This window comes from Eurytemora carolleeae, unplaced genomic scaffold (assembly GCF_000591075.1).
Source record: "Eurytemora carolleeae unplaced genomic scaffold, Eaff_2.0 scaffold360, whole genome shotgun sequence".
Taxonomy (NCBI): Eukaryota; Metazoa; Arthropoda; class Copepoda; order Calanoida; family Temoridae; genus Eurytemora; species Eurytemora carolleeae.
The window spans coordinates 30,039-54,253 of record NW_019396302.1 but is presented as its reverse complement, the minus strand read 5'-3'; the positions used below and the strand labels follow the sequence as shown (position 1 = coordinate 54,253).

At 32.8% G+C, this 24,215-nt stretch overlaps 1 protein-coding gene across 4 annotated transcripts; it reads left to right on the top strand.

The window, feature by feature from the left end:
• The first annotated feature begins 398 nt into the window (after positions 1-398).
• On the top strand, positions 399-21,503 carry LOC111700516 (uncharacterized). 4 transcript variants are annotated; one of them, XM_023471449.1, is made up of 8 exons: positions 399-541; positions 14,849-14,932; positions 15,074-15,280; positions 15,897-16,485; positions 17,160-17,320; positions 17,973-18,152; positions 18,419-18,695; positions 21,376-21,503. In XM_023471449.1, exons 1-8 carry the CDS (start codon positions 506-508, stop codon positions 21,486-21,488), a joined length of 1,647 nt encoding a protein of 548 aa, XP_023327217.1. In that variant the 5' UTR covers positions 399-505; the 3' UTR covers positions 21,489-21,503. The 4 variants fall into 4 exon arrangements, with proteins under 4 accessions (XP_023327217.1, XP_023327216.1, XP_023327218.1 ...); XM_023471448.1 differs by lacking the exon at positions 399-541 and adding an exon at positions 8,542-8,817; XM_023471450.1 differs by lacking the exon at positions 399-541 and adding an exon at positions 12,334-12,433.
• The last annotated feature ends 2,712 nt before the right edge of the window (positions 21,504-24,215 follow it).

Genomic DNA, 24,215 nt, shown 5'->3' with positions numbered 1-24,215 from the left:
GGGAAATTCCCACTTACTTATTCTTGACGTTTATCTTAATGGGAAAACAGCTTTGGAAAGGCCATCCCTTTGTTTTCGACACTCCTTTGGCTATACGTCCTATATTATGTGTTTAGTGTATAGATGTATAATGTATATATATATGTTTAATGTTTATTTGTATACTGTATATATTATGTTTATTGTTTAATGTATATATATATATATGTGTTTTAATGTATAATATGTTTATAATGTATAATGCCTGGTATAATTCGATATATTGCGAAATGTATAAAGGCGTAAAAGATAAAATGTGGGTGTGAAGGGTAGTGGGGGTGTTTGTGAGTGTGATGAGTGTGTGTGTGTCATGGTTCGACCCTTCCAATGATTTTCCTATTGGTTAGTCCCGTCCCACCTATGCCAGCTGTAACTTGTATATAATAGAACGAGAGAACCACATAAAATAAACCACCGCAAATCCACACAAAGTTTGGATAAAAAAAACTTTTACAATAGTGACAACATGAAACTTACACAAGACAGAGTACTCGGTGAAACGGTAAGGACATTTCGGCTTAAAATACGTTTTGCCTTTTTTGAATCATAACTTTGAAAGTTTGGGAAAAACTGGTTCTAAAGGGAAAAGATTTAAATTTTAGAAAAAAAATAAAACACAATATTTTTGTTTCAATAATTAGCTTTAAATACCAAGTGAAATATTTGAAAGATTTGTTGATTTATATTGCCCCCTGTATATGGCTTAAGTCTACAGTGAAATCATATGTTGGTAGGACCAGGGCACCAAACCAAGGTCACTCAGATTTAACTATTATCAAACTAAACTTAACCAACTCAACCCAACAATCTTGTATATATTTAAAATATAATTGGTTAACTATTTTCACCAAAAAATGGCGTATAAACTATAAATCTATTTTAAAAAGTGAAAGTATTTATTAAGTTAGATAATGAAAATTAATCTGGTCTCGCGTTTAAACAAAGAAACAAATTAACAAAGGAATCAGAAATTATTTTTCGTAAATTCTTTTCACATTAATCCAAAGAATATTATAATGAGATCAATATAGTTATTTCTTAATTTTTGTAAACAACAATTTTGTTGCAGATGTAATTAGTATATAAAGATGAAATATGAACATTGTACAATTTACAAAGTATGAATTATATTGTATACATGGTTTTGAATTTATATCCTTTAAAGATATACAGCGGTAATTTATTTATACAAAATACAGACAAAATAAATCTGAGCATAATAAGTTTACCATCTATTCTGAAATCAATTATTTTTTTTAAATGATAAGATCAGAAATAACGACAAAAATGCAAAAAAAACACCCCCTTAGCATATGGTGAACAAAAAAAGTATACAAAAAAGTAGTAAAAGAAATAAAAAAATTTAATCAATTTTCTACAGTTTCCTAGACACAAGAGCTTTTCGCTATTAAAGACAAGTTTCAGTTTAAGATTAAAAAAGTGAGTAAATGTATGCCTTGAAACCGACCAAGAATGTAAATATATGAAAAAAAAATGCAAATTGCTAGAATATTTTGAATAAAATTTCCTAACCAATAATGACAAATTTCCAATTTATGAAATTAAATGAATCCTGTAACGAGTGCTGGTTCTGGAGAATAGAAAATTCATAAATTCAGTTTAATGATTCAAAGGAAAAGTTTTCGTAAGCTGAATAAATGCTAATAATTCTTGAAAACTCTTCTCTCGATGTCTCCAATTAATATCATTCAGTCAAACCATCTTTAAATTCGTCAGATTTCATTTTACTGCAGCAAATGAACAATTGAAAATGAACATCACTTGAAAGGAAATGAGAAATCGTCTCAAACTCTAAATTTGGAATCCATGTATGTTTGCAACCTGATGTCGAAGACCTTTGATATGTCTTTGTATAAATAAGAGTTCTGCTATGGTTAAATTTCAAGGTTGAACAGATATATAGATTATAAAATTAGAATTTGAGGTAAGCGACCAGTTCCTTTCAACATTTTCAGGAATAGATAATAGATACTTGAAAAATATTTGTATAAGACTAAATATGTAACGTTGGGCAAAAATCAAGAATATTAGACTTTTAAAAGACGCGTCACAAAAACCATTGTATATTCTAAACAGAGGCGTATTCAGGGGGGGGGCTATTTGAGCTCAATCCCCCCTCCCCCTGGATCAGTGAAACCTATGGATTTCAGGGGGTTTTCAGGCTCCAATGGGTGCTGAGCCACCCCCCTCCCCTTGCAAAGAAATACAAATTAAGCCCCCCCTTGGAAAAATTCCTGAAAACGCCCCTGATTCTAAAAGGTTGCTTTTATTACACTACTTTTGCTAAGTTTGACGATGAGATTAGATATAATGCCAAAACGAATCAAACCTTTGTTTCTAACCAGAATAAAGGTTTGATCTGTTTTTGCAATACTTTTTGAAAAATTGCGAACCCAAACTTTTAAATGCTTAAGAACGAACCAATTTGTTTGGCCAAATCTAATCATTAGTAAGTGTATGCAAAGGAGAGGCTATTGGGGCTCAGCCCCGCCCCCCCCCCCCTTCATCTAAAAATATCGTTTCCAGATAATTTAAAGTTTCATTGGGTGCTGCTGCCCCCTCATGCAAGAAGGAAAGAAATACAACCCCCCCTGGAAAAGTTCTTGTTTTTTATTAAACACTAACCCTAAAAACAGTTTAGACTAAATTATAGTGTGCTGTGGACGAACCACCAAGGATAAAAATAATTTTTTTTAAAGGTAATGCAATGTAAATCCCGTTATACTCGGAAGCTCTCCCCTTTAAATCTCGGTATACTCGGAAGCTCTCCCCCTTTAAATCCCGGTATACTTGGCAGCTCTCCCCTTGTAAATCCCGGTATACTTTGCAGCTCTCCCTTTGTAAATCCCGGTATACTCGGAAGCTCTCCCCTTTAAATCCCGGTGTACTTGGCAGCTCTCCCCTTGTAAATCCCGGTATACTTGGCAGCTCTCCCTCGTAAATCCTGGTATACTTGGCAGCTTTCCCCTTGTAAATCTCAGTATGCTTGGCAGCTCTCCCCTTTAAATCCCTGTATACTTCGCAGCTTCCACCTTGTAAATCTCAGTCTTGGCAGCTTTACCCTTGTAAATCCCAGTATACTTGGCAGCTTTCCACTAGTAAATATCAGTATGCTTGGCAGCTCTCCCCTTGTAAATCCCTGTATTCTTGGCAGTTTTTTTGTCTCCCCTTGTAAATCTCAGTATACTTCGCAGCTTCCACCTTGTAAATCTCAGTCTTGGCAGTTTTACCCTTGTAAATCCCAGTATACTTGGGAGCTGACCCCTTGTCAATCCCAGTATACTTGGCAGCTTTCCACTAGTAAATATCAGTATGCTTGGCAGCTCTCCCCTTGTAAATCCCGGTATACTTGGCAGCTCTCCCTTGTAAATCTGGTATACTTGGCAGCTTTCCCCTTGTAAATCTCAGTATGCTTGGCAGCTCTCCCCTTTAAATCCCTGTATACTTCGCAGCTTCCACCTTGTAAATCTCATTCTTGGCAGCTTTACCCTTGTAAATCCCTGTATACTTCGCAGCTTCCACCTTGTAAATCTCAGTCTTGGCAGTTTTACCCTTGTAAATCCCAGTATACTTGGGAGCTGACCCCTTGTCAATCCCAGTATACTTGGCAGCTTTCCCCTAGTAAATCTCAGTATGCTTGGCAGCTCTCCCCTTGTAAATCCTTGTATTCTTGGCAGTTTTTTTGTCTCCCCTTGTAAATCCCAGTATACTTCGCAGCTTCAACCTTGTAAATCTCAGTCTTGGCAGCTTTCTCGGAGCACTTATAAGAAGTTTCCTCACAAAAGGTTTCTTTCAAGAAAAATTGTTTCTTCAGTTTTACCATTATGAAGGCATGGTGTAGTTTTAAACATCTAACACATTTACATGATTTGAGTAGTTTACTTATTTCTAAAAAACCCGGCAAAGTTTTCCATGTTTTTTTAATGTCTTTTTCCAGTTTATGTTAAATAAAATTTTCTCTATATCATTTCAAAGTAGAAAGTTTTTAAATGGTTAATTGAATACTAATAAGTAATATTTTAAACATTATTAATTCTCTAAATTCCTTTTCTAACAAATAAACATATAGCTAGAAACATTTCTGAAAGCAAACATTTTGTAGCAGGGCGCATTTTGTGAAGGAAACATTTCGTGGAGAAAACATTTTGTAGCAGGAGAGGAGACATTTTGTGGAGGAAACGTTTTGTTCCGGGAAAAATTTGTAAAGGAAACGATTTGTGTCATAAGTACTTTGAGGAGGAAACGTTTTGTATCAAGAAACATTGTGCATGGGGAAACGTTTGGTGGGGAAACTTTATGTGTGGAAATCTTGTTTGGGGAAACGTTTTATAAGTACTTCACTTTCCCCTTGTAAATCTAGAATTTTCCCTTAAGGTAAAAAAAGTTATTTCGCTTTAAACATTTTATTATATTGATAAATATCAATAACACAAAATATATGCTTTACTTTTTTTGCTCTTTTTAAATAAAAAATTGTAGAAATTGATTAAATTTCTTTTCAACGTAACATTCAGTGACCTCTATATTAAGCTAGACCCTTATTATATACTTGTACATCTGTTCGTACTTTTTGAACCATCTATTATGAATTATCTAATTTGGGCCTGTAGCGTTCCTTAACAGTGACGTCATGGACTAAATAAATGGACATCTGAACAGCTTAATATGAAAAACAGTATATAGAAAATTAAGAATAGAGATAATAGAGGACTAAGAATAGAGTATACAAAAGAATAGAAATTATAAAGCATTAAGAACAGGGCATATAAAGCATTAAGAACAGAGCATATAGAGGATTAAGAATAGAGAATATAGAGCATTAAGAACCGAGCATATGGAGGATTAGAACTATAGAATATAGAGGATTAAGAATAGCGAATATATCGGAGTAAGCATAGATAAAGAATAGAGAATATAGAGGATTAAGAACCAAGCATATGGAGGGTTAAGAATAGAGAATATAGAGGATTAAGAATAGTGAATATATCGGAGTAAGAATAGATAAAGAATAGAGAATATAGAGGATTAAGAACAGAACAATATAGAGGATTAAAAATAGAGAATATAGAGGATTAGGCTAGAGAATATGGAGGATTAAGAACCGAGCATATGGAGGATTAAGAATAAAGAATATAGAGGATTGAGAATAGAGAATACAGAGGATTAAGAAATAAAGCTGACTAGTCGTTTAAAGAATAAAGAGAATTAAGAATACATATAAATAGAGGATTGAGAATATGTAATATAAAGGATTATACAAGGAATATAGAGTATAGAGGATTGAGAATATGTAATATAAAGGATTATACAAGGAAAATAGAGTATAGAGGATTTCGAATATGTAATATAACGGATTATACAAGGAACTTAGAGTATAGAGGATTGAGAATATGTAATATAAAGGATTATACAAGGAATATAGAGTATAGAGGATTGAGAATATGTAATATAAAGGATTATACAAGGAACATAGAGTATAGAGGATTGAGATTATGTAATATAAAGGATTATACAAGGAATATAGAGTATAGAGGATTGAGAATAAAGAATATATAGATAATCCAGAATAAAGAATATAGAGGTCTAAAACTAGAGTGAACAGAGGATATGAGTAGAGGTTGGTATACTAAAGCCTGCGAAGTATTGAATACATTTATCCGTTGCCTGATTTCTGGCCTTGAGAGTTTTCAGCCTTGAAACCAAACCTGGGTTTCATCAATTCTTAGAATCCCATAATTTCAAGTATGTAGACTAGTTTCAACCAAACATCCCCCAACCATCTTATTGCGTATACCCCCTGACTTATACCCCCCCCCTTCCTGACTTATACCCCCACTCACTTTTACCTTAAAAGTATGCCATGCCGACACCTTCTGCAAAAATATTCTTGCAATGAGTCTTGAAAACGGCGACATAACTTCCTTTCTTTTCTTTTTAAAGTGCACAAGGAGTAGTTAGGCGTAGTAAAATGGATTTAAAGTATTAATATTCTATCAATAGAATCAATCAGTAATCAAGTTTAACGTATGTATAATATATTATATATAAAAATAATATATAAAATGTTGTAAAAGATCAGTTAACCCATGTTTATTAACTGATGAGGATCGAGAGATCTAAAACAATTTGTATTCATAAATATGAAAACTGAGAAGCTGTTTTAATTTTTTCATGCTTTATAGTTTTCTATATATATGTATGTCACATTTTTATAAACTGTCCACTAAACATTTATTAATGCATTTCCCCTGACCTTACCCCCCCATATCTCCATCATCTCTGCCTGTTTATAAGCTTGAAATGAATAAAACACCTTGTTTGCCTCGCTTTACAACTTTCACCGTTTATTTCACCATATCTAACCTTTTATATTTATACTTCGTCTTCATGCAGTTAGATTTTATTTTAAGATGCACTGTGGACAAGTTTAGTATGGACAACATTTTTTAAAATTTTTCTCTTTTTGTTGGGATACTGTTATTAAGTTACTTTGCATTATTCTAATCCCTGAAGTTTGATGAAATAAAAAATCAATCCTAAATTATTCTAATCCATAATCATTAAATCTTAGACCTCTTAGAGTTCGTTTAAAACTCAGTGCAGCAAGTAAACAATGAGTTTGAACTCATTTGATCAGTTTATTCAAAAGATTCCGGGTCTGAACAAGTCCACAGTTATTTAGTAAACCATAACTGTTTGATGTTTTCGAGGATGTATATTCTAAATCTTAAATAAAAAAATCAATCAAAAAATCAAAGCCATGTTTTTGTTGGATAGATGCAGTTTATTTTGTTATCTATATATATATATATATATATAATGTAGATTGTAGATGTATATGATGTTTATCTTATTATCTAATATACAAGATATTTACCATTTATACAATAATCTTACAATACTGTTTACAAATACAAGACTTTATTTTCGTAATTTAACTGCTATATAACCTTCTAACCAGCATACAACTAAACAGAATCGTTTGTTTCGGTCTGCTTGCTTTAAAATCAATTTAACTCTTGCAGAACAAGTAGCCCATTGTAAAATATTATTATTTAACCAGGATAATAGCCGATTGTAAAATATTTTTATATAACCAGCTAGGATAATAGCCAATTGTAAAATATTATTATATAACCAGGATAGTAGCCGATTGTAAAATATTATTATATAACCAGGATAATAGCCCATTGTAAAATATTATTATATAACCAGCATAATAGCCGATTGTAAAATATTATTATATAAAGTCCCCTTAAAGGGGCATCAAATGATATCTTATTCGCTATTGTTTTATACCTATAGTTTTATACCTATAATATTTTTATAGCATAGTTTTTGCGATTACTTATGAGTTAAACTATAAAGTTATGCCACCGGGATGAAAATGTGACTTTCCGACTTTTGGACTCGCTAACACTATGCCTTTCTGACTTTTTAAATTTCTGACATTCTGATTTTCTTCTATATTTTAAATTTTCTAACTTTCTAACTTTCTGACTTTCTAACACTATGCCTTTCTAACACTGTGGCTTTCTGTCTTTTTGATTTGCTATCTTTTTGACTTTCTAACTTTCTGACTTTCTAACTTTCTGACTTTCTAACTTTCTGACTTTCTAACTTTCTGACTTTCTAACTTTCTGACTTTCTAACTTTTAACTTTCTGACTTTCTAACTTTCTGACTTTCTAACTTTCTGACTTTCTAACTTTCTGACTTTCTAACTTTCTGACTTTCTAACTTTCTGACTTTTTAGCTTTCTGACTTTCTATTTTTCTGACTTTCTAACACTGTGCCTCTCTGACTTTCTACCTTTCTGACTTTCTAACACTGTGACTTCCTGGGTGGATTGTTGCAGTTGATGTTCTCTAACTGTTTAGCTATATCTATGGACTGGTTTGACTAGGAAGTATATATCTGCTAAACACTGATCAGTCGTATTTCTGGTCTTGTCAAAGCAACACCTCTCCCCTCTCACATTCTAGTTCCTGTAGTGAACCAAGAATAAGATGACATTATTAGATTGAAGTTTTTTTCTCTCTTTTTGCTTGTTTATTCATCCTTCTGTATTGTCCTTGACTTTATATACTGAGCTTTGTATACATGAGTCACTACTTACCACAGCGTAATATTTTTCAAAATACTTGCATCAAACTTCCAGCTACCGGACCCTCTCTAGACTCCCCTTGTTCAAAAGTAAAGAACAATATAAAGCAAATTCCTGTTTTTTTATTAAAAAAAAATATTTTATTTTTAATTATAAAATTTTTCTTAACTCATTCTGAGATATGGTTTCATTAACGGTCATCTTAACCTTAATTTGCTGTTTTTTAGAATAAGTTAATGCGATGTTGATCAAATCAATTCTTACAAACTTATTATTTGGTTTAGCTGGAGAAGAATAGATCTTTTTAATCAATTTGACAATTTATATTTTTCTGGAACAATATATTAGTTAACTCAACAATACTTTCAGTTTGTTCAATTATTGAACCTAAATAAGAAAATGTTGGAAAATGTGACAAATGAGATTGAGTTACTGGAAAATTTATTTTCCATCGAGGATATATTGAGGATCGTTGAGATCACTAGCTCTAGCTCTAGTTCTAGTTCTAGTTCCTTTGCTAGATTAAATCCTAGTTCTAGTTCTAGCCATAGCTCCAACTTAAACTCTAGCTTCAACTCCAGAATAAACTCCAGCTCCTTTGAGATGGAGTCCGATGAATTGATCCCTGTGACAGTTTTAGAAAAAACTCCGGTAAGATAAAAAAGATATTTTGTTTTTGTTTACTAGTCAACATTGTTTATGTACGGTGGTAGGCGATTATATCAATTAAATGAAGACGACGTTCGATTTAAATTTTGATTTTCATCAAGCCTTTAAACAGCATGGATGCACAAAAACATGGAGTCAAAGAACAGCTGTCAATTAAAAAGCATCTTTTTAAAGGGAGTGTTCGCGAAAAATGAAAGGGGGTATAGGCTTAATGCGATAAAAAACCGCTTTTGATCGCTACTAATCTTACTTATATCTGTTGCGTCTATAAGGAGAAAATTGTTAAAGACGTCTCATACCGAATAACTTAGCGGCCATACAATTAAGAAAATTGCAACATACTACTACTTAGACCGTATAAAATCAATTTAATTATAAACAAATCATTTAGATATTACAACCTATAGTCATCGATTATCTTTCGCCACATTTGTATATGTTTATATTTTATTATATTTTATTTTTTTAGAAAACGTTTTCAACGGATTTTGAAAATTGTGAGTGGTGTGCGGCATTCTTAGATAGTTGCGCAAGCTACAAGAGAAATAAACAAATCAATTAAAAATATTATAAAATATAAACTATATACAAATGTGGCGAAAGATAATCGATGACTATAGGTTGTGATATCTGAATGATTTCTTTGAAATTAAATTGATTTTTTACGGTCTAAGAAGTATGTTGCAATTTTCTGAATTTGTATGGCCGCTTAGTTATTCGGTATAAGACGTCTTTAACAATTTTCTTCTTATAGACGCAACAGATAGAATTAAGATTAGTGGCGATTCAAAGCGCTTTTTTATCGCATTAAGCCTATACCCCCTTTCATTTTTCGCGAACACTCCGTTTAATTGGTTGTAAACTTATAAGAAAAGGCTAACTATTAAAATTTGAATAAACAGCCGTCTTCATAATATTGATATAATCGCCTACCACCGTATATTAATATTCTATAGCATTGTGAGTCTGTAAACCGTCAAGAACGGGTTCTGACTTCTGAGGGATAAATGATTAGCGGAGCAAATTGTTATATAACGCTAATTGTTGATGTAAAGTCTAATGAAAATCATATATGATAGCGGTATGATTTTGTATTTCGACCATGTATGATTTCGTATTCCGATCATGTATGATGTCGTAATCCGACCATGTATGATTTCGTATTCCGACCATGTATGATGTCGTAATCCGACCATGTATGATTTCGTATTCCGACCATGTATGATTTCGTATTCCGACCATGAATGATTTCGTATTCCGACCATGTATGATTTCGTATTCCGACCATGTATGATTTCATATTCCGACCATGTATGATTTCGTATTCCGACCATGTATGATTTCGTATTCCAATCATGTATGATTTCATATTCCAATCATGTATGATTTCGTATTCCGACCATGTATGATTTCGTATTCCGACCATGTATGATTTCGTATTCCGACCATGAATGATTTCGTATTCCGACCATGTATAATTTCGTATTCCGACCAGTATGATTTCGTATTCCGACAAGTATGATTTCGTATTCCGACCATGTATGATTTTGTATTCCGACCAGCATGATTTCGTATTCCGACCATGTATGATTGAGTTTAAGTTGTATCATGAGTTCACAAAAGAGTTTTAGACAGCTCTTTTATGTAATCATAATACAAAACATATTTACAAATATACTGGAAGCATATTTTGCATTTTTCTTAAGAATTGCGTATTAAGGCCAAAATGGGGTAGTTTTAATACTAGTATAGCCTTGAAAAGGTATCTTGCAAAATTAAATTATTTTACGATGTAATTTTAAACTAATTATCCCAAGGGACCGATGTATCATCATTAATGCTTTCCTTGATTTCATTACATCTATGTATGTATCTATCTATCTTTCTATCTATCTATCTATCTATCTAACTATCTATCTATCTATCTAACTATCTATCTATCTATCTATCTATCTATCTATCTATCTATCTATCTATCTATCTAACTATCTATCTATCTATCTATCTATCTATCTATCTATCTATCTATCTATCTATCTATCTATCTATCTATCTATCTATCTATATATCTATCTATCTTTCTGGTGTTCGTTAGCTCTACTGTGTCGGAAATACCACCAATAGTTTCCTCGAAGCAGAACATTTCATCTGTACATTGGATCAATTATACACTAGCAACTAAACAGTTACTTACAATGGGATAAATATCAAAAACATTAATTAGATAGATATACTGACTTCTACACAACATTGAATCTTTCGTTTTTCTGAGAGATTGTCTTGTCACCCATTACCTGGCAATAAAGGATACTAAAAGTTTCAAATTTTCTTATGAAAAATTCAAAAGAATATTCTGGACCAGATTGTAAAAATAATGGGTATGGGTTAGATCCCACACAAAACTTGTAGACTTATCTCACAAAACATCCCTGAGGTTCCATTTGAACAATTGGGACCCATTCGGTTCAGCCGTTTTGACACTTATTGGATTAAATAAAAAAACGTATACATTGAATATTTAGAACCTTATCTTATTTAGCATTTTACTTGTATTGGTTGTCAATGAGGAATGATAAAAATTAAAAAAAGCTAAATCGATTAAACAACTTTAAAAAGAAGAAACCGTTACATCAATGTCGGAGAATAGCATAAAACATCAAAATGAAATATAAAACTTGAGAAATGATTAAATTTATGAAATTAAAGAATATTTAATTTTAATTTTCATGTAAAAAAAGATACTTTAATTGAGACAGGATAAATCCACCATTTTGAAAATTGGTTCAAATCTATTTATAAATTATAATTATACAATTATAAAAAATACTGCGCAGTAGTGTATATTTTATGATAAACAACTGGTTTCTCGCTGGCCCTGATAACAATTATTAAATGACGTTATATCTCAGCCAAACACACAGGGGGGACTTTTAGTCATTATATTATAATTTTATTAACGTAAAATCTAATCAACCCCATGAATATGTACCATTTTTCAAGAGATTTATTAGGGGGTTTGGTGTGAGGTATTTTTATAAATTACTTGTACTTTAAATAACCCCTGCCTGGTTAGGCCTAAAGGCAGTTCGGCAGGCTAGAATAAGGGCGTGGCCAGGCAAAAAAACCTGTCTCTTCTCCACTGTTTAGCGATAGAAAATACAAAAATTCGCGCAAACACTTTTTCCGCCATCTTTAATCATTATTGATCAGAAAACCTCTTAAAATGTTTATCTCTTTTAATATTTTTCTCTCTTAATTTTGAAGAGCAAAGGGCCTCTCATAGCTCTGCCTAAATGTTAAGAGATGATGCGTAATATATGAACTCTTCATGGCATTATGAACGGTCCCGGTTACCATAGGAAAGCCTGAAATCCCCAGCAGTTGAATCCAAACAGAGCAACAAGTGTCCGATAGAGTTCCAATTATCCGCTACCATCGATAAGAGGGGGGGATTGGGAAGGAGGGGGAGATTGAGGTACATAGACGGAGGTACATGTACACATAGAAGGTGGTACAAGTACACATAGGAGGGGGTACAGGAGGTACAGAAACGCATAGACGGGGAACAGATATACATCTAAGGATTAAAGAGTTACAGGTATACATAGAAGGGGTCACCCTCAACAAATCTTTTGGTGTGTACTGCAGTAATTTGCAGTACACTGACCGAAGAAATTAGTGGGGTTTGGTGAAGAGTAGGGTGCAGGTACATATAGAAGGGGTGCAGGTACACAAAGAAGGGGTACAGGTACACATAGAAGGGGTGCAGGTACACATAGAAGGGTTCTCATCTTTGCATAAAAGTCCCTGAGTTTGCAAATACTTAAACCAATACCAAGAACTTGGTACAGGGTGTGAAAAAGAAAAGTACAGAGTTCATAGAAATGTTTTCAACGAATGCCCTCCCAAAGTTCAAAGAAGATTGAAGACTAATCAGAAAACAACTGAATCCATGTTCTAAGAAGTTTGAAAAGATTAGTGAAAGTTTGTACTTTTAGCATCTATAAATTTATCAAGAAAATTAGAATTATGAATTTTATTTTTCTTGATTTATTTTCAAGATTAGAATACCATGTTAAATAGGTTTAGAGGCCATATCTAAATTATCACAAAATATTTTTTATGGAGCGGTAACCGAGGAAATCATATCCAAAAAACTCGGACAATAAGAGATCAATTACGTACGATTTTGCTTTATTTTTATTTGCAAAAGTAATATAGATAGAACTAGAAGCTTTAGTATCTATAATTTGCCTGCCTGCCTGTCTTTTTTTTTTGTCTGTTTGGTTCCAATAAACAACTGAACCGATTTGGCCCAAATTTTCTGTGGGACCTCATGCATGACCCCAGGGAAGGTTTATCAGAATTACAAAAAGTTGTACCCAAAAGCTTTCGATTTTTGTAAAAGTTTAAAAGTGCGCGAGAAAATATTTGAAAATCCGCGAAATTTTTTTTGTTATTGTTTTATACTGTACAAAAAGAAGATGGTCACAGATACGCCACAATTAAAAGTTAAAATATAGGATGGGCGGAAGTGCCTTTAAAGTCAAGTATATAATTTATGTTTGTATAACAGCTAGTACAAGTATATACTTGAATTCAGAACATACACACATGTAGGATGTACCGCTCGTTTTTCCACTTAATTTTGTGCACTGTCAGATTTGTTTTCATTTAAAGTCATGAACTGTAAAGAGCTGAACAATGAATTTGTCCCAAGCTAAGTAACGAATAATGAAGAGTTATTTATCAGCAATTCTTCTGGAAAACTAACAAGTTACTAAATAAACAAAAAATTTGAAACCCACAACATTTTTTGTATGAAATCCGCGAATTTTTTTGTTTTACAATGATACAAAGAGAACATGTTTACTATTGAAATAGAGGATGGGCGCAAAGCGCTCTAAAAGCCTAGTATAATATATATAAATATATATATATAATATGTAAACTATATCTAGCTGTTATCTATCCTTGACGTGTATGCTTGTTATCTACTCTAGTATCACCTCAACTAGAAGTTTTATATTTATAACTTCTAGTTAAAAACATGCACTCGTCTAGTATATACTCATTCCCGTACACTCGTCCTTGCCAACACCCACATACTCGTCCTTTCAGTCAAAAGTTAGCTTGTCAATTCCAACAAGACAAGAACTATGCTTTTTATTCTAACAATTATTTGAATAATCGTCTAGTTTCCTCGGACTATCCAGTGCAATATCGTCCGGAGCACTTCAGTTCTCCAACTCGTCCCTGTAGTTTAAGCCTGTACTATGATAAAAGACGATGTGGTGGGAACTATATAAAGTATGCTGACTATAGAAACCCAGTTCAGCAGAATGTTGAAGTTTTCACGGTAGGAATCCTCATATATGGTGTCACAAAAATAAAACAAAAAGCTCGGTTCGTTTCCATGAAAATTTTAAAATATTAATGGTATTATTATACCATTAATATTTTAAATTTTTTTAAAAAATGTATGTCTGATGGGTGCTTTAATTAAAATAAAAGTTTAAACTTTGTATTTAGAAACACCTTNTCAAAAACAAGAATTTCAGATATCACATAAATTTTATGGCACAATTCAACAATGATAACTGCAAACTAGCCAAAAGAAGAAGTTAGTAGTACGGCTTTGTGTCATCGTAGCTTCTCTCGTTTTGTATTTACACACAAGTATGAGAAAGGCAAATCCATACGGTTACATCTTATACATTTAAAACAATTTTGTTCTTTTCGATAGGTCTTCAATAATTGTATGATTATATATATATTATATTATATTATATATATATATATATCCATAGACACAGTGTTTCGTCCTATTAGGACTCATCAGTATGGCTCTAATCATCAGATTTTGATTTTGCAGTTGACTGGGCTTGAACCATAAATTTTTAGATTATGAATCAAACACGCTAACCACTGCTCCACCAAACCCTGATGATTTGGTAATGAAATAGGGACCAGAGAGCTCAACCAACTCATTATTATATATCTATATATCTAGATGATGCAGCTGGTTCCGAATTCTTCTCCTCTTTCTTCTCTAGACTCTGACTTAGATTTTGATCTTGATCTACTAGACTGCCAGGTAGGCAAATGTCGTCTTCTATCTTTACATTATGATTGGCAAGTGAATGTCGTCATCTAACCAGGAAAAGGATAAAACCAAAAACCAAAAACAACAAATATTTGTTAATGCTATAAAAATATAAATGGTTTATTCTTTAAGGTTCCAAGCCCCTGTCCGCCTTCTCCACTCAGTATCCTTTCCCCAACCATGTTTTCCCCTGAGGGAAAGGACCACTACGCACTTTCCCCACAGGGAAACTACACTTGTTCCCCCTCCCCTCGAAGATATCCCTCCCCCTCCCCCTCCTCGATGTCGGGCCCCTACTCCCCAGCAGGCAGACAAAGAAGAATATCTTCTACGCTACTGGTTCGTATACATTTATTATTTATTCATTTAATTTATTTATTCATTTCATTAATTTATTTATTTATTTTATTTATTCATTTAATTTATTTATTCATTTCATTTATTTATTACTTTAATTCTATTCTTCATTTAATTTTATTCTTTGATTCATTTTTTTTATCTATTCATCCTAATAATTTAAATATTCTTATCTATTCCTTTTCATTTTTTCATTCTTTGAATATTCATTTTTAAAATTTTTTTATGCATCTCTATTTCAGTATATCACATTATTTTTACATCTAATAAGATTAGTAAAATTTACTTCCTGTTTGTCTATCTGGATGTTTGGGTGTCTGTCTGTTTGTTTTTCCGTTCATAACTCGGGAACCCCGGGACTGATTTGCCTCAAATTTTGATTGGGGAACTCGGGAGACTCACGGGAATATTCTTAGCTTGGTTTAAGATTCTAATAGCGAAAATTTAGTTTCCTGGTAAAATCGTTCAAGTGCGGGTAAACGGCGAGAGTAGCTATAAGAAGCCTGGGCAGCGCTTGGTTCCCAAGCTAATTGTTGATAACAAGAAAAATTTCAAACTGAGTTATTTTTTTGTGATATTTATATGCTTGTGAATTTAGGAGGCTGAGGAGCTTGGGGATATAAACATGCAGGATTCTCTACTTGAATTTAGAGAACTCCAAGACAAGATCAAGAAAGAACAAGAGAACCTTCTAGATTCAAGGTTCGACACTTTCTCCACTACAGATTTCTCAAATCCTTTCTCAGCACCTTCTCAAACCGTGGAGTTCGGGGCTCCCATCAAATTGGAACCGTTTGAATGTCTAAGAAAAGATGATTCAGGAACGAACACAGATCTAGTTAGTTCTCATCCAGTACTGAAACAGTACTTGGAGGACATGTCCTTCCAGTCCAGGTTCAACCTCACCACACAACCTTTTCAGTTTGTTCCGGAGACACGAGTTATAGATTCAGGAGGTAAAACCAAGATGGCGGCTTCTGAAGCGCAGCTGACAATACCGCGTCAGATTAATTCACCCCGAAGTTCGATTGCGGAAGATTCCGGCCGGGTTGAGACTGAACTTATGGATGATGTGAAACCGGTTCTGGAAATCACCGAACATCAAGTCAAACCGGTTTTAGAACTAGCAGTTGAGCAGGTCAAGATGGATATTGAGACGACATGCGAGATTCTTGGAATCACTAAAGGTAAGAGAAAAGTATCAATTATAATTGTTAACTAGAAAAAAACGTCTATATATATTTTCATGGGAAAATGCCAATTACGATCAAATTCCTTATAACTTATTAATTTAATATTCTTGTTTTGGTGTTGAATATTGATCAATTAAGCTCTCGTTCTCTGCCCCCATTCCTCCCCTCCTCCTTCTCCTCCTTACCATGCCTGGTTCTCTTTAATCTTCTCTTTCGTTTTACTCTTCCACGCATCATTTCAGTTTTTAACCTCACGCTAGTCGGACCTTTCTCCTCTTTCTCAACTTCATTTTATCGAGGACTTTACCCTTGATTCTTAGTACCTATAGAGAAGTATGTAATATAATCTATACCCAAGTACAATAGTACATTTACCTAACAGAATTCTTGGATTGAAAAAAACCCAGAATTAGTCAATATGAATCTACAGAAATACTGGAATTTAGATATTCCCATAAATATATTAATATCAAGATTAATGTAAACTAGCTAAAGCACCCGGCGTTGACCGTGGAATTAAAAAAACACGTGTAGAAAAAAAATTCGAATAGATTTTTTTTAAATCCGTATTTAGAAAACAATAATTTCGATTATTTTAGCCTTTCTTACCCATGGGTTTTCTCCGATGCCCACTTTTCATGACTAAATATCAAATAAGCTTGTTTTAGACCCTGGAAGTTGGTCTGCAGCTAGTGTAAAGAGCTGGTTGCTCTGGACCCTACAACAGTTCTGTATTCCTCTATCAACAGTAGATATGGAGAACTGGAACCTGGACGGAAACCAGATGATAAATATGAACCAGTCCGAGTTCAAGGCTAGAATACCGCAGGTATAATAATACTTAACTTTAAATTAAAGGAATTGAGCCTTTGCCACAAACTCTGTTTTCTCATCCTTAATATCTTTTCAATCCAATGGCGTAAGCCTTAAATATGAATTCTGTTAGATAAATATTAATTAAAGATAGATAACTAGGGACATGTATCAATCTCAACTCCAAGGGCAAAATGCTTTCTAGTTGAAAAAATATAGGGATTAGAAAATCAGAGTTTGTGGCAAAGACTAAATTCCTTTCAAGTTCTATTAAAAAATCGGAGGATTCTAATTGTAACTTCTCTTTTTGAACAGCTATTAAGAAAATAAAAAAAGTTTTGAATTTCTATTCTTGAAAACAAGTCGATTTTCCGGTTCAATTTAAGTTTGAAACGCTACGAAATCACAATGTCGCCCCGGTAAGTTCGCATGATTTACAAATACAAATGTTTACAAAATGCTTCTTTTAAATCATTCAAACATCTTTTAACATGTATTACGCTAATTATACAAGACAATACAATAAGTTTCAATTTTAGTTTTACATAAACCAACTATTGAATTTACATCTTTAATCACATGTTAATTTATAAAAATGTTGACAACATTTTTCAATTAAATCCTAAAACAAAATTAAATACGCAACTTCAAAGATTTATCATTTTCAGGGAGGTGAAACAGTTTACGCTCAGTTTGATCTATGGAGGTCGAACTGGTATGCTAGTATGGATATGGATGTCCAGGGAGGTCTGGAGGGGGGTCTACAGGGAGGTCTAGAAGAGAGCTATGGACCTCCTCCTCCATACCCAGAATATTCACAGTTTTCTGACGTTAACTACCTTTTTCAGGTAAATACATTTCTATTTATATTTAGTTATTTGAACATTGAATAAATATTTCTTTTTGCAATTTTACGTGTTTTCGTGAGTAGTTTTCACTTATTTCTTTTTTGCTTGAGGTTTGACTGAGTTTAAGTTTTTAACCCAGATCAAAGAAAAGGATTATTTTTTTGAATTTATCCCGAAAACATTATTTACCAAAATGAAATTCTGATATCATTTTTATATAAATTTATATAATCAAAATGGACGAAGACGACATTTAATTTTTCTAGTGTATGGATAATGAGCCTCCTCCCTCACCTTGCTCAGCGGTATCTCCTCCTTATACCCTAGATATTTCCCCTTCCTCTCCTTATACTTTCTCCTCACAGCCCTACTCATCCTCCACCACCTCCTTCACCTCATCCACCACCTCCTTCTCAACATCCACCAGCACCTTCTCCTCCTCCAGCACCGCCTTCTCCTCCCCTGCCACCTCCTACCCTTCCTTCTCCTCCCCTCCTCCCTACCCAGGAACACCTACCTTTCCGCTTACTGAGGAGGACGAAGGTAAATAGGCATTTATCTACCTATCGTGCTATCAACCCACCTGCCTACTTGACAACTTAACAACTTAACAACCAGCATATTTATCTACCTATAGTGCTATCAACCCACCTGCCTACTTGACAACTTAACAACCAACATATTTGTAAACTATATCTAGCTGTTATCTATCCTTGACGTGTATGCTTGTTATCTACTCTAGTATCACCTCAACTAGAAGTTTTATATTTATAACTTCTAGTTAAAAACATGCACTCGTCTAGTATATACTCATTCCCGTACACTCGTCCTTGCCAACACCCACATACTCGTCCTTTCAGTCAAAAGTTAGCTTGTCAATTCCAACAAGACAAGAACTATGCTTTTTATTCTAACAATTATTTGAATAATCGTCTAGTTTCCTCGGACTATCCAGTGCAATATCGTCCGGAGCACTTCAGTTCTCCAACTCGTCCCTGTAGTTTAAGCCTGTACTATGATAAAAGACGATGTGGTGGGAACTATATAAAGTATGCTGACTATAGAAACCCAGTTCAGCAGAATGTTGAAGTTTTCACGGTAGGAATCCTCATATATGGTGTCACAAAAATAAAACAAAAAGCTCGGTTCGTTTCCATGAAAATTTTAAAATATTAATGGTATTATTATACCATTAATATTTTAAATTTTTTTAAAAAATGTATGTCTGATGGGTGCTTTAATTAAAATAAAAGTTTAAACTTTGTATTTAGAAACACCTTTTAACCTTTTATACAACTTGAATTTTATACTGTAAGAGCATAAAGTTACTAATTGTGCAACTAAACACTGTGAGGCCCTTGCTAGGTTACAGTGTAATCATTACATTTAAAAGCTGACTGGAAAAATGTTGATTTACGGTTTACCAATGACGTCATATTTTTCATGCTTAATACACAGATGCTCATAATTTTTTCTTTCAATTCCACAAGATTACAGCTACAAGTAAGCGTGACATTATGAAAATAATTGAATATATATCGTACAGACGTTTCAGAAGTATATATCGTGTGTGGGTGACTACCTATAGTTTACTTATTAATGGTTACTTATGAGTGACCCTACGTATAAGTAATTGTGTTAAATAAGAATTAGTGGATTCGTTAAAAATCTGAATTTCTTGAGTTTGAATTTAACGTTGTCCGTTTACGTCATCGATAAAACTGTCGAATGTTTAGAGCTAAGCCAAGTGACGTCAAGGTTTCTACATAGTTCGATACAGATCAAATTTCAGTTATTGATGATACTGCATAGTACTTTAGTTTGTCTTGTTGCTTGATATAGTTCATTTATTTATGCATATCATTTGGTTCATTTAGTTAAATAAGTTCATTTAGTTCATTCATTTAATTCATTTAGTTCATTCAGTTCATTTAGTTAATTTAGTTAATTTAGTTAATTTAGTTAATTTAATTCATTTAATTCATTAATTTCATTTAATTCATTTAATTCAAATAGTTAATTTGTTACAGTTAGTTCATATAATTTATTCACCCAATTTAGTTCAATTATAGTTCATTTACTTTAAGCAGTTCATTTATGAAGTTCATTTAGTTTATTAAGGTCATTTAATTCACTCAATTCATTTAATTAATTTAATTCACTTAATTCATTTAAATCATTGAATTTATTCAAATCAATTTATCAGACGGACCCTCTTAAAAATGAAACAAGAGAGAAGAAAGCTCAAAAGAAAATTTTTCGAGGGAAAAGGGAAAACTTGCAGAGACAAAACTAGAAGGGTATTATTGATTCATTTAATGCAAAATCTCTGGCTTATCTTAAAATATGAAAACTGAATTCCTAGAAATTCGTTCTTATCAAGCTTGTCTGCATCGTTCAAACAAATCAAAATAGAAAACTCATGTTCTGATATCATGGAAATAAATATGTACTTTAACTTTTTTGTTTGATGTCTTTTTATCAATTTAATGTTGGGACTTAAACCTGTCACAGAAGCGTAACATTCATTTTTGCTCCTGCACTCACTTTTTATCAATTACATTTAGACAAAAAACGAAATGCGAAAATAAAAAATGACTAAACCGTTAAATACATATAAAGATATAGAACATTTTAGATACGATTTATACTTCTTAGACAGTAGAAGACGTTCTAATGATCCTTTTATTCGGAAGTTTTTCTAAAATTAGCAAAGATTTTAGATATAACAAAAAACTGCACAATATAATATAAATTCACTATACATCAGAAATACGTCAAATATCGTACCATTAAAATTTTTGAGATTTAAACAAAAATGAAACCTTTAAAGAACTGTCGATATATTTTCGATATTTATAATAAATAGGACGTTGTACTGCCAATCCTCAGTCCTAAAGTGAATGTACTAAATCCGGACTATAGAATCAGTTTTTAATACAAAATCAAGAATATCTTAAAATGTTCATATCGCGGGATGAAGTTTATTTTGCGTATACAATCCTTAGAGGTTGTTGTTTAGAATATTTGGTGGTTTTAGATAAAACTATACCATCTTTATATCCATAATTATATATTTATATACGGATCTGAGAGTGTTAGATTTAGAAGAATTGTACCTACCTACCTACCTACCTACCTACCTACCTACCTACCTACATACATACCTACCTACCTACCTACCTACCTACCAACATCACTATATATCTACCTATTAATCTAGATACAGATGAGGATGCTGAGAAGGGATCTCCGTGTACCGGAAGATCTCCAACAAACATTCATCTCTGGCAATTCGTTAAGGTAAACAATTCCAAAAAAATTGTATACACTTAAACAATTCAAAACAATTTGTGTACACTTAAACAATTCCAAATAATTTGTATACACTTAAACAATTCCAAACAATTTCTTATATTAAACATTTCCAAACAATTCGTACACTTAAACATTTCCAAACAATTTGTACACTTAAATATCATCATTTTATTATTATTATTATTATTTCTAGGAGTCAGGGTGTATTTAAGATTGTAGATAGTGTGAAGGTTGCAACACTTTGGGGGAAAAGAAAGGTAGGTTTCGCCTGAAATATAATTCAGAATATAAATAAACGTGTTTTTGTGTTGTTTCATACATGGTTTCCCACGAAACATGCCAGTTGGTAAATAGTTTTGAATGTCGTCTTTCGTACACTATATTACATATTAATGGCTGTTTGCAGGTTATTTCGTTTAAACAATCTTTTACTCAAGTATATTTTACTTTGAAATTTAATACAATATATAATATTTTTATTGTTGTCTTTGGTATTAAACAATTAAACAAATTATGGAAGAATACATTCTAAACTATTTACCAACTGTCATGTTTCGTGGGACACCCTGTACCCATCCAATGAATATATTTGATTAGTCAAAGGAATTGAGTTTTTGTCACAAAATCTGATTTTATAACCCTTATGTCTTTGCGACCTGATGTCGTAGATCTTAGATATTTCAAACTATGAGTTCTGTTATATCACATAGTCGTAGTTTGAAAAATCAAAGGTTTACACCATCGGTTTGCAGAGCTTTAGGGATTAGAACATTTAAATTTGTGGCTAAAACTCAACTCCTTATCTTAAACATGTTTATTAATAAAGTTATTTGAGCCTAAATTGTATCCGTTCAATTTGCTTTAAATAAAAAAATTTAATTTAAATTGTTTACAAGATAAATGTTGTAATTCACATTTTAAATTTATTTTGCCTTTTGATCTTTGCGACATTAAATTAAAATCAAAGACGATGTTCAGACAAGAATAGACCATTTACCATCGTATATTCTAGAACCGGCCAGCTATGAACTACGACAAGTTGTCCCGCTCCCTCCGGCAGTACTACAAGAAGGGGATCATGAAGAAAACTGAGAGATCTCAACGCCTTGTTTATCAGTTCTGTCATCCGTACCACGTCTAGTTCTCTCCCCTCCGTGACTCCCCCTTCATCCATACCAAGTCTAGCCTGCCCGCACCTGCATCTTAATACTCAGAACATTTTACTCACTAACTCACAATCTTTCTTTGAGCTGAGGCCTGTCCTTAATATCTTAATTCTAAACCTACACAGGTCGAATTTATCCCTTTATTCGTCATTAGAATGTAAATCCTCGACAGGTTTAGACCTATCAGTGTAGGTTTCTTACAACTGTTTGTCGGAGTTTAACCGGCATCCTTCTCCCCTTTCTCTGAAAGGACGAGAAGCGTGCTGTTGTTTTCTTTCTGTGCTTGAGGTAAGTCAAGCACAGAACCTTGTTCAGTATTTTTAACTCTATATTCAAAATATGTAACTCATTGTAACTTTGGAGGTAATTCCGTAATCATTAATTATGCTTTTATAAGATGTTCGTTGATAGATTTATATATTTTATTGTAATATTGTTTATGCCTCATTCTTCGTCGTACTCTTCGACGCTCGGCTTTATTGTTTGCTGGGCGCAGCGCGCACACGCCCCGTAACTTTACAAGTCTGATGCTCAGATTGCGTCGGTGGATTTGGATTTTTTTTCATGCCTAAATATCAGTGATATTTTATCGTATGCTACATTAGCAGCACATTGTTTTAGTTCTAAGGTTCTACATGTTATCTGGCAAACTTCGCTATTTTTAAAGGGTCCTTTGTATGAAAATTAAAATATTTCAAATCAATGTTTAGAAATGGCGACTTTCAGACAATTCCCTCTTTTTGGCAAAATAGCGTGAAAATATTTGCCAAGGCCCGGGTGAATAAATAAAAATAAGCCAACGGTAGGAGGGGAAGGTCTAAGATCAAATTGAAATTATATTATTTAGAATTTGTAAGTTTGCCTTTCTTAAAAAAGTGTGGTTATTAGTATACCAATTGTATACATTTGTTTAAGTGAAAAATTAGGTAAAATAAGTTCGACAATTGATTTTAATGGCCATTATCAAATCGAACCTTGAACTTGTTTTACTCAAGAATTATTATTATTGTTATTGATATACTTTTGACCTAACTCCCGATGTACTTTGTGACTTCAATCTGGTGAAAGAGGACATTATAAATTGTGTCCAAGTCCAAAAAATAAAGATATTTAAAAAAAAATATTATTTTGTTTAATCTGTTTAAAATTCTAATGATAGAAATATATATAATATAAATGTTTACCTTTTATTTTGATATTTCTAGAATGTTCTAAAGTGAAATTATGCATTAAGTCATGTTGATATTGATATTGCCAAAGTTAAGAATTAGATGCTGTAATATAAAGTACCATGCATGATTTAAGCGTTCCCAGGCATTTGCCCTTGGTTTGGTGCCAATATCAACATAAATCTTTTTTTTGTAGCAACATGGAAACATAAAAGTTGCAAACATAAAAACTCTTAGTTTCTAGTTTATGAAGGAGTATTGGGCAAAATATTGATTTTTAAAGTTGAGTAGTGAGAAATAAATAGAGATGGATGTTAAACCTGTTCGAATACAGCCGAGGATAGAAATGTATCTTGAAATAAACTAGCAGATGGGTGTTAAACCTGTTCGAATACAGCCGAGGATAGAAA